The following is a 12,218-nucleotide window of genomic DNA, read 5'->3' as shown; positions in this document are numbered from 1 at the left end:
ACGACAACTCCAGCTAATACATCCACAACCAACTACTTGTACAACTACAACTGCAATACCAACAAGCAACGTCATTTTCAGTGGTCCAAAGAGCCGATAACAGCTATCGCTGTAAAACGCACCATCAAGTATGTGCCAGAGTCTATTTATAAACCAAAACTAACATTGAATTCTGCATTAATCATAGCTATGCAAGTGAAAAAACTCCTGTGCGAGTCTAGGCTGCTAACCGAAGACGAGACAATCCCAAGGAGTTCTAAGTTGTAGCTGTTACCAAGATCTACTTTCTATCTCAGATTCTTCAAAAAAAAAAAAAAAAAAAAAGATCATAAAGCGAGAAAGCAAAGAAAACAAAGAAAAGAGTGGATTTTTTTTTTAATAACCGTTTTTATTAGCATTTGTTATACCCACGTATAAACAGCGCTCAACTGAACTGTTAGAAGGTGTATAAGGCGGCACCAAGCCCTCTAAGGGCAGCTGGTGTCGGAGATGTCGAACTTCGGGGTGGCACCGCAGAGGAGATCAAAGATGAAATCACAGCATACCGCGTGATTTCCCAGTTGACTTTTGGGGACGAAGAGAGCACATGCCCCATCTGCAGGGTTCAAAAATGGGTCAGCTTGTGAACGTTCGGTATACCACTACTGTGTTGCATGAAATTCCATCATGCGTAATAAAAATATTAGAATCAACGAGCCTTACAGTTCTAAAGTACATCATCTGAAAGATATCTGATCAATTATACTTAATGCAAAAAAAATATAATGAGGCTTATTTACACATCACAAAAAATAGGAATGTCAGCAAATGTAGAAACTGAAGCAAATCCTGTCACAATTACCTCTTTGTCTCATTAATCGCAATACATTTCTACTAATTATAGTACAATTATTCAGAGTCGTTTTTAGTTAGTTCATATTTAAAGAATGGTTCCTTGATAGCCCTAGAAAGAAGTCATCCATCGCGTTGTGTGAGAGATTTCCTTAGTGAGAAACATAGCCATCAGAGGCGCACTGCGCTCAGTAGGACCTAAGGTATACCAATGAACACGCGGATGTCCAGTGGCAACATTCATTCATTGGTTTATGAAGTTCATCATTCACGTCTGTTTTCGTCTTCTCCTGAAATCTCATACCGCCATCACGGCATCAACCATCAGAACTGTCTGGGTGCCGAAGCATCAGAGCACATCAAGAGATGCGCATGTCTACCTGAAGTGGCGCGTTCGCCTCATCTTGGAGACAGAAGTCCATTGAGCGAATAATAGCAGAGCGGTTTTAAAGCTAAATACCCATTAAGAGACCGCACATGAATTAAAAGGTACCGCTAGCAGTAGCGTCAGAACAAAGTGGGAGGGGGAGGGACGTGGCAGCCCGCCCTTTACGTCCAGGTATTTCAAAAATGGTATGCAAACAATAAGGTGAAGGGAGCGGAAAATCGTTCTCACCCCCTACCACCCCGTTGCCCCCCCCCCCCCCCCCTCCCCCTTTTCCCCCTCCGACATCTCCCAAATATTTCCGCCGCCTTTGAACGCTACGCAGACAGGTGTACTTGCGAATAGTTATCTGACTGTGTACGTTGTACTTTGGTAGCCCGTAACTTCTCAGTCAACACTTATTTTCGAACCGATTTTCAGTGTGAACCGGTAACCGCGATTTACAGGTGCGATTTCATCAGGTTTTGGTTTAGTATGAAATATCAAATTTGAGTTTCTCTCTTGTGCTGGTTCTTTTCATATGTAGGTGCTGATCTGGTCACTCGTTCGGCTTCGAGTCGGGCTCAACAGCCTGGCGGCGTATGACCGCTTCAAGTGCACAATAATTAGCACAGGATTGCACTAGTACAAGAAAATGCTTAATAATCACGCTGAATTAAACTGTGAGCTGCGTCAAGCGCGTTCTGTATTTTCTAAATTCCCAAAACTTCGTCAACTGATCATGTGAACTATGCAAGCAAAGTGTATTACAGATATCTGAGCACCCTGCAGGGACGACTATGAAGATGAAAGACAGTGTTATGCTGGCAGCATAATGCCGTGCGCAAAAGGAGATTTATAACAGGGGTTTGTACTGCTGAATAAAAGAAAGGAAGAAAGAGTCTTACCGCCTGCGTATGGCAGACGGAGTATTTCGCACTTCTTGACGTCTGTGTACGCTGAGTAAGCCGGCACCGAGATATCCTCTGCGAAATTACAAAAAAAAGGAAATATGTCATCACAAGTTCCCCTTAATAAGGTATTTCTATTCACCTGGATCGCTGAATAAAATAAAGAAAGGAAATGTTGTTAGAAACATGCCAAGTAAACTATGTGATATATAACTATAGTTGGATATTCAATCTTTCTTATTTACGTAAACTTCAAGGTAAACGTTCGACAGCCCTCTGCCAGGTTAGGAATGGACATTAAAGGGACACTGACATCCCCCAAATATTTTGTTTTATTTTTTGCCAGGCGATTCATAATGAAGTGAGAGGACTACCCAATCAATATTTTGCTAAATCGTCATGAATAATTTTAATAAAGTAAGAAAACGCAACTGGCTCGAAACCGAAACCGAAATTAGACTAGGGAGGAAGCATATATAGAGGAGAAGAAAGTTACTGAAAATCACTAAACTGTGCAAGGCTTTTCTTTTTTTTTTTTTATGAATTTTTTTTAGTTGTTTAGGAGCTAAAAAAAAACGATATTATAATTTTTGTCTATTTTTAGCGCTGAGTGTGTGCTTTGAATGGCGCACGACTTTTATTTTCGTTCGGTGGTTGAGTCTTAACCATAGAAAATGGCATGTGCCCACGGAGAAGAGAGTGAGCGCGACTCAAACCGGCCAGTTCTCGGTCGGAAGTTTTCGGGCCGAAAGAAAATTAATTACGAGCCGCAAATTGTTTTCTGGGTAGTTTGGCTCTCATATGTCATCTACAAATAAGAGCCTTGGCGAGCGTCTATTCTCTGTCAGTGTCCCTTTTAAGCAAAAAAATAGGACTCTAACCAAAAGTTTAATAAACACTAACCCGAAGTTTCGTGACCGGTTTGGCCCCTGTTCACGGGTGACTGACAAAAAGAACACTCGTCGGTTAAATACACGCACAAATGTATTTAAGCGACACGTGTTCTTCTCGTCACTCACCCGTGAACAAGGGACCGAACTGGTCTCGAAACGTCGGGACATTGTTCATTAAATTTTTGGTTAGAGTCCTATTTTTTGTTTAAGTAAACTTAAGTGAACAATTACTGAGACATGCTTTATTATGATATCGCGTATTTTAAAATGGTTTACAACGCTATTTTATGGGTTCATCATCCACCACAATTTTAGAGCATGTCAAGGGTTAGTCGCTGCCCATAAGTTCATAAAATAATTAAAGCGCAATGATTACGGGCAAGAATATAATACATTTATTTAAATTAAGGATATTCAGTGTCATTTTGGGCCGAATTTGTAGTTATATTAATTTCAAACATCCAGTCATAAACGATGATGTTTGGACTCGAAGACAAAGGGCTTCTATATTGTAGTTTTTGTACTGCTGTCTAAAACTCTAACTCAAATGCCACTAGGGAAGTAACTACTGGTATGCACTAGATGTTAATTCTCACAAAGTCCCGAGTCTTGGTTTCGCTAAAAAATTTGCTTTCATAAAAAGATTTCCATCTTTTAAGCGTTCCAACAAACAACCAGACCTTTAGTTCGGAATGAAAGTTCTTGTTGAAGATGAGGCTTGAAGAAAATAATACTCACGACCTTGAGGTTGAAAGTTCAGAACGTTTTTGAGTGTATATCCCGGAGATAAGCCGAGAGTCACTGTTAGATTACTGGAATATAAACCGCCAACGCTTTGATAAGTAATTTAACCTGATCATGCTAAGTAAACAGACGTTCTCTTCATCGCTGTTTAATTCAGACCACACTTTCACTTCGGTAGCACTTGCTACGATAACCCTACCAAGGTGAAAATTTGCGAAGGGATATGCTGGGTGTCTCAAAGACCGGCCAGGCTCTTTAAATCGATTGCAAAATTCGGTTTCTTAACCTATCACGCTACGACTTTGTGCAGCGTCGCCCACAGATGGTGCTTTTTTTTTTTTGGTAAAATTTGCAAAGACCGAACTTACCTGAGGAAAAAGTAAAGAAAGAAAAAGGCTTAGCTCCTATAGAAACGCAGTGAGGCCACCGATCTTCAAGCAATACGCCTCGCAAGTGGGCTCATTTTCGTCTTCTGCGCATGAGAAAGGAAGTAGCGGTGACGTCAGAACGCCAAGCCCTCATTGGCTGATCGCGACCCCCCCTCTCAGCGTCGTCTGCTCCTTTGCAACGTCGTCTGCTCGCAACATCGTCTGCGTCTGTCTTACCTTTCCTCCGAATTTCGAAAGTGCAGGTCTTTACGAGCGAGCTCGACTTCGCCTTTGAGAGAGGGCAGACGAAATAACTCGAGCAGTACGTTGTTTTTGTCTAACAACTAGCAGACGCGCATCAAGGAGAGAAGTCAAAGGACTCACTGGCGAAGTGTCCCGAGGCCCGAGGCGCCGAGGTTTGTTTGCTAAGAACCGAGAGTGAGCGTGTTAGTGCCCGCAAGTTCCCTTCCAAATACTTTTTCCCTCCTTTCCTCTCCGGCGAGACTCCTCATTCTTTAACGGCGTCGGCGGGTTGGCGCGGTTAACGTCGTCTGTTTTACGTCTGCTAGTCAAAGCGATGGCTGCTATACCTTTCCTGCGTCTGTCGGAGATTCACCGGTTTTTCACCGGCGAGAGTCACCGTTGCCTCGGGAAACGAGGAGATAAAAAGAGGAAGAAATTGACCTCTTAATCTAAAATTGAGGTAAGCGATCAAGGTATAATACGGGAAGGGTTCACAAGGGTCGCTGTGGCATATTTTATTCAGCACGCCAGCCGGTCGTGGGCAGACGGTCGCCGAGTCGCGGAGTGCCTGCTAGGCCTAACTGCAAAGCTCGCTTGGTCGCGTTCGGTGGAATCGTGGACGTTGGAGCTTTTCACGGGTGTTTATGGATCCAGCGTTCTTGTTCGTCGTGGTCTGTTTCAAGTATTTTTTACTCTTTTCTTGCTGCTTGAAGTCGGGACGCGTGAGAAGCGCACGTAGAAAAATAAAAGTCCGTGGGTCGTCGCGACCGCGACGCTGTGGCCATGCTGATTTGTTCGTAAGAAGTTCGTAAGAAGTGCGTAACTTCCGAAAATTTCGTTTCGTGAATACGAATTTGTTATTAAGTTTTGTCTTACGCACATTTTTGGCGTAAGACCGTTTCGTGAATCTAGCCTCTACACTTCCGAAAGTCGCAGGAAAGGTCAGACAGACGCAGACGACGTTGCGAGCAGACGACGCTCAGATAGGGGGGCGCGATCAGCCAATCAGCGCTCGGCGTTCTGACGTCACCACTACCCCCTGCGCAAGAAGCAGACGAACTTGCCCTCCGCATACGGCGCCGTTCCGCACGGGAGACAAGAGATGGCACAAGCTGTCGCGGCGCCAACTGCCGCCAGCGAACGAGCATATGGCGCCGAGAGCCGGTGTCTTTAGCAGACAATCTTTTCGACTCAAAAAAGGCGCGAGTTCTTTTAATATCAGTTGCCAATGCATTTTTTTATTATTATTACTAATAAAACACAATGAATGCACACACAATTGATTAAAAAAATGGTTTGTCGGGTTCTTTGGACTGTTTTTGTTTTCGTGGTACTTACGCCGTTTGCTTTGCAGTTCCTTGTAGTCCCGCGCCAATTTTTGTTTCTGCGACTGTCGCCGCCTGCGGAATGCGCGCCGCTTTTGAGTAGGGGTGTGCGAATACTCGAATATACGAATTCGAATCGAATAGAAATTTCACGAATAATTCGATTCGCGAATCGAATTCCTAGTATTCGGTCACTCGAATATTCGATATATTCGGCCAAAGACTCGCGGTCGCCGCGGAGCCGACAAAAAAAAACCGTTTTTCCCCCCGATGTAAGCGCCGTGTTGTTAGACAAACCATGCGAAAAACAGCTCTTGGTCCTACCATTCCACAAACTTCTAACGCACAGGTTAGTAAAAAGAAAAGTAACGAACGCCACGAACTTTATAGTACGCAGATTTACTCACGATCGTGATACAATCTACCCTTGAATCACAACCGAAACATCGCGTTTGCGCCGCTTCCGGCCGAAATCCCGCGCCATGCCTAATTCGTTTCACGAGTAAAGCCCCTCGTTTCAAATTGAAGCACCGATGTAAAACACACTTGCCGCACTCACAGAAATCGGCGACTGCACGATCACAGAAAGAAAACCACGTTAACACGCCGATAAAACCAGCCGAGTTATCGTCGTCGTTCTTTTGGAACCTCAAGCCACAAATTCTGATTCGGAACGAAACGGAACGTGAAAATAGTGTGCCTAGATTTGAGAGGGTTTCCAACCGTTCGATAGGCGCGTTTGAATTACGAACTGCGAGAAGGTGACGAAAAAACGAAAGCGTCGATCGGGATCGGGCAGGCAGGCAGGGCAGGGAGAGTAGGCGTCGTTGCCCTTCTGTTTGCTCGCCTTTTTCCTCGCGACAACACAACACATGCGCACTTACGACCTATCTGCACCGGAGCCGTCTCCGTGGTTTCAGTTTCGCTTGCTCCCTCTTTTAAATCAAGGCTCTCTAAAACAGGATAGATAGACGGAAAAAGTGGATGCATAGCGGCAGTTGGACGGTGTCTTGCGCCACCTAACCACGCTTTTTTTTTTTCTTACTTCAGATTATATTGTTTAAGCCTGTTTACTAAGATTTAACACCTATCTGTTTATTTACGTGAAATAACATCCCGGGTGCCCTTTTTCTTCCTTAAAATGAACACCAAATATCGCAAAATGCCCCTTTTCTGAGATATGCAAACATTTATAAAAAAAAAAGTTGCGGTGTTAGGTTGGGCTTAAAAAAGGCATGCGTGGCTGTAACTTCGGGTTTTTTGTGACGTTTAGGGAAGATGAATTATATTTGTGCCATAAAATTGGATCCTTAGTGCCCAACATCCAACAGCAACTGCTTTTATTTTTTTTTTTTCACCAGAATTTTTTTTACATTTTAGCTTTTGTTCTACACAAGATGCATATTCTGCAACAGGTGCATACTCTGCACATATAATAATCTCATTCGCAGCACACTTTGAAGAATTCCTACAAATAAAATCACTATTCGATATTCGATTCGATATTCGGCTTTTTTTTCTTGATTCGATTCGGTATTCGATTCGAAAACTACTATTCGGTATTCGCACACCCCTACTTTTGAGTCGAAGAGATCGTCTACTAAAGACGCCGGCTGTCGGCGCCGTGTGCTCGTTCGTTGGTGGTAGTTGGCGTCGCGACCGCTTGCGCCATCTCTTGTCTCCCGTGCGAAACGGCGCCGTGTTGTTTGAAGACCGATGGCTTCGCTGCGTTTCCATAGGAGCTAAGCCTTTTTTTTTCCTTTTTCCTCAGGTAAATCAACTTTTTTAATTTTACAAAAAAAAAAATCACCATCTGTGGGCAACGCTGCACAATGTTTTTGCGTGATAGCATAAGAAACCGAATTTTGCTGTAGATTTAAAGAGCCTGGCCGCTCCTTGGGAAACCCAGTAGATTGTTCAAGTTGCAATCAACGCTCTCGCTTGTTTCTTATTTTTATTTATTTTTGTGGTTTCTTGTTTTGGCACACTTTCTTTCTACAATAATATGATTTGTTTGGGTTAAGTTATTATAAACAAAACGAGGAGTGGAACCGGTTGGGAAGAGTGACTTTGTACATAGAATCAGTCAATTTTTACACACAAAGGAGAAGTCGCTTCTCTAAAAAATACAAACCAATGATTTTGCACTCCAGAAATTAACCATCCACAGCCGTATGAATTGGACTGCATCCAATGTTGTGCCCACAATGGTGATAACTTAAGAAGTGTCAGAACTTCAGAATTGTATCCCGACTTGTTGAGCTTCCCTTGCTGCTACCCGCCCTGGAGAATATCACGAGCATCGGTCTAAAACCTAACTATTTATTGACTGTTATCGCCTCCCACGACTCACGCGATTCTCCGCGCATACTTCTGCTGCGGCCCTTTATCAGCGGCCGAGTGCCGCTCGCCTGGACGATTGCTTTGACCGCCTCGTGGGGGAGATGGCCAAAGACGTTTTGATCTGTGGGTGCAACCTGGTCGCACGCTTTGTGCACACCAGGGTTCCCACAGACTGTTGAGGTTCGAACCTTAAGGCGAGCAATATTTTACACAAGTTACACATTTTACACCGCAGCCCATACGTCGGTCTGGCAGAATGAAGGCGACGAGATTCCCTGTTGCGTCGTCGCATCTTAGTGACGGCCACGTGAAGTGGCACACTCTAAACAGGTGAGGTGACAAGTACGTTGCTGAAAGCTGCTCGAAAGCTCACATTTAGGAGGCGGGGCAGCCCAAACCGTGGACAGCGATTGCAGTTTAATAACCGACGGCTCCTGCGAAAATTGGCTGCTCATGCGCAGGCGTGCATAACTGCGTGACGACGAGGATAGCGGATAGGGAGGTTGAGTGAAGCTTGGAGACGCTTCCATGCTCGAGAGCCTAGATTGTACAAAGCGTCTATTTCAAACCATGGGGATCGTTTGCTATTTAATGGCGGACGACACCTTCACCACCCGCGCCGATTAGTCGCAAATGCGCATGCGCTGCGTTGTCGTGTGGCGAGGAGGAAGGCAGACGGAAAGGCAGAAACGCTCGCAGACAATCCACGCGTTCGTCATTTCCTTGCGGCTCGTACTGCGAACGCGGCCCAGAAACCACGTGACCCCGATCGAACAGTTAGACGCTCTTTGTAATACAGGCTCTCAATTGCAGACGTGACGATAGACACCATAGCCTCCCCCTCACACCTTGTACAGAAACCGCGGTATAGAAACCACGTGACCTCAATCAATTACCTGGAAACAAAACACTAAAAGCTGGGAATGAACCCGCAGCTCTTAGGAGCCCGTTTCTTGGTTGAGCGGTGTCGGCGTCGCCATCGCTGTCGGCATAACCGCGCTAGATTTAGCGGGAAAATTGACGTCACGTGACCTCAACACCAATTCAATACCCCAACCGCTAAATTTAGCGGGGAAAATGACGTCTCATGACTTGGTGTCACGTCATCTATGAACACGTTCACCTTCTCCGCTTGATTTACCGGGAAAATTCGCGTCCGTTGACCTTAACAGCAATTCAATTCCTCGCTAAATTTAGCAGGAAAATCGATGTCACGCGACCTCGACACTAATTCCGTTTCTCCGCTAAATTTAGTGGGGGAAATGATGTTACATAAGTTGGGGTCATGTCACCTATGAACAAATTAAGTTTATCCGCTAGATTTAGCCGGAAACTCGACGTCACGTGACCTTAATACCAATTCAATTCCCCGCTAAATTTAGCGAAAAATTGACGTCGCGGGATTTCAAGACTCATTCAGTTTCCCCGCTAAAGTTAACGGGGAAAATGACGTCACTGTACTTCGTGTCACGCCATATATGAACAAATTCAGTTTTTACGCAAAATTTAGCATCAATATTGAGGTCAGTTGTGGAGGAGGAAGAGGGGAAGGAGCGGAGGAGGAGGAGTATGAAAGGGGGTGGAGGAGGAGGGGAAAGAAGTAAGAGAAAGAGGGAAGGAGGAAGAGGAGCGGAGAGGAGGAGGATCCTAGGGGAGGAGGAGGCGAGGAGGAGAGGGTACGGAGAAGGAATGGCATGCCCTCCCCTCCCGCACCCTCCCCTAATAAACTAATAAACTAGTGCCCCACTCCTTGAAATCACAGCACGCGAGACAGAAACAAATAGAGATCTCGGAATAATCTCCAAGTCGATATTACCATTATGGTTGCCCATTATTGGGCAACCACGATTCTAAAAAAAAAAATGCAAAGAAGGTTGTTAAATTAAGAAGCATACTCACGCTGAGAAGCTTGGATCGTACTCAACAATGAGTGGGTAAGCGTCATTTTGTCCGGGATCAGTCTCCCTGAATCTGACACATGTAGCCGTGCCCCCGAAAAATGGATCCGTCTCGAAGTTCCTGTACGCCACGTACCATGTCTCTTCGAGGGGAAAGAACTGCAAAGTGGGATCGCGGTCAAAATAAAAAGGCTAATGATCACTTTGAGGTTGTTTTGAGCGGGCTCGGTTTTGGCAAAGTCTCGGGCAAAGTAAGCAAAAGTGGACGTACTACAGAATAGTTTATATTCTTGCTTATATATCTTTCTCTCAACTTACCGAAGATTGATCCTGGTACTCTTGAAGCGCTGGATTTTGTTCTGGGTATTGCGTGCTTGCGTAAATGCTATGAGGTACCAGGTGAGTCGTTATGGCGAGCAGAGCAAAAAGCATCGTTCTGAATGGGTGATATTCTTTCATCGGCACTTCGATCTCTGTTGACTACGGTAGTGTGTCAGCGTTCACCTCACTCTATTTTATAGTCCACGCAAGTGTGCTTATCTTTGTTTTCTGCCCATGGAAATAGAGGAGCGATGGCGTAAGCGCAGGTTGGTTACGATTTTGACAAAGCACCGCCCCCGCACATGTCGGAATGTCGGCTTGGGGTAAACAACATAGACGTCGATAATGGCGGCCATGCCGCCGCAGCGACCGTGATTTTTTTTTTTTTTTTTATGTATCGTTGTTAATATTTTTTGAGTTCGCAAGGAAGAGCCGCTTTGTGATCCTTACGATTCCTCCGTCGTCTGATCGAGGCATTTCGAAAATTCCAATATAAAGACAAAGAAGGTCATCAAAAAGAAGGCGCTTCTCCATCCTTGCGATTGAAACCCCAGTCTTCACACCGTTAGCAAAAAGGGTGTATTCGGGTAGTATTTTCGGGTAGAATACATCTGATTCGCACTTATTCTAAAACTGTTCACGCTCCGCAAGAACAAAAACAGTCACCACACTCTCAAGAAAAAAGAGTTTCAGATGGTGTATTCTTACACCCTTTGTCCCATATAATACACCCAGAATTTCAATTCGACGTACAGTGCCCTACAGTCGAACATTGGGCCCGAAACTTTACGAGGGGCTTGATAGCCGCGTGGTACAACATTTTAAATAGCTAAAGTACGTATCAAAGACCACATAAAGAAAACACCGAGCTTTTACTGTAGGGCCAAGAAAACCCGAATTATATTTTTCGTGTTCAGTAAAACGTACATCAGCTATTTTAATAAGTTGTACCACATGGCTATCAAGCCCCTCGTTAAATTTCGGGCCGTCTGTTCGACTGTAGGGCGCTGTACGTCGAATTGAAGTTTGGCGGTGTATTACATGGGACAAAGGGTGTAAGAATACACCTTTTGACACTCTTTTTTCTTGAGAGTGCAATATCACGTACCTGAGGTCGTAGGAACGTGGTTTTGTCCACGAATAAAAGCCGTTACGTGCAAAAGAACTCGAAAACCCCGACGAACTCGTTGGAACACACCCCGGCAGTCCATCAACATCGACATCAACCGTAGAGAGGCACTGGTAATATGCTCAGTCCCCGAGATCAAGGGTGAAGTCACTCAAGCGTTAACAATGATGGTAAACGCCAAGCTTCAAAAAATCTGTAAAGGCATAAGGGTAAGGTTCCTAAATCTCAGACGATAACTAAAAGATGACGCAATGGAGAAGGGTGGCCTACACCACCACGAGCGAGGCGTGCGAGTGAAGACGGAAAAACTAGGAGAAGTGGCCTGCCGTTTTTAAGGCATATACCGGAAAAAAGACCCTAGACGAAAGAGAGAAAAGTCGACCACGAAGGACCAAAGGCAAGGTCATGCGAACCTGTCAAAAGTAGGAAAAGCAGGAGCGGTGTCTGCAGGGCGGCCTCAGGTACGTTTCTCGCTCCCGAAACTACGGCTACTGTTTTAGGAACCGAGATACCACCATGTACCACCGATGAAAGTCGTGCAACAATTTCGGGACTACCACAGCAACTTCCCGCGAATGGGCTCGGGTTGCGATTCGGCAGTGGGGCCACAGAGATCCGAAAAAACCAAACGAAAAATTTCTGGTTCCCCGAGAATCAACACCGCAATCAACTGCCAACAGGCTTTCTGTTGGGAAGATATATGGGGAGCTCCACTCTCACGCTATGATGCCTGGAGCGCGTCTCCGACTTGTGTGTCTGCCGCGCCCAAAAAAGTGGTCCCTTGATTTACGCCTGATGACGTCGTAGAAGTGTCATGCTGTCGACTGTCGCGATCCTGGCGACGTCCC

At 45.1% G+C, this 12,218-nt stretch overlaps 1 protein-coding gene across 1 annotated transcript; it reads right to left on the bottom strand.

The window, feature by feature from the left end:
- Positions 1 to 467: 467 nt before the first annotated feature.
- On the bottom strand, positions 468 to 10,390 carry LOC115318384. The gene is made up of 5 exons (XM_040219849.3): positions 10,239 to 10,390; positions 9,922 to 10,079; positions 3,738 to 3,811; positions 2,104 to 2,181; positions 468 to 595 (listed from the first exon to the last, which is right to left on the bottom strand). Exons 1-5 carry the CDS (start codon positions 10,377 to 10,379, stop codon positions 468 to 470), a joined length of 579 nt encoding a protein of 192 aa, XP_040075783.2. The 5' UTR covers positions 10,380 to 10,390.
- Between the last annotated feature and the right edge of the window lie 1,828 nt (positions 10,391 to 12,218).

Source organism: Ixodes scapularis, unplaced genomic scaffold (genome assembly GCF_016920785.2).
Source record: "Ixodes scapularis isolate PalLabHiFi unplaced genomic scaffold, ASM1692078v2 PGA_scaffold1__304_contigs__length_218370807, whole genome shotgun sequence".
In the NCBI taxonomy this organism is placed as follows: Eukaryota; Metazoa; Arthropoda; class Arachnida; order Ixodida; family Ixodidae; genus Ixodes; species Ixodes scapularis.
This window is presented reverse-complemented; position numbering and strand designations above follow the sequence as displayed.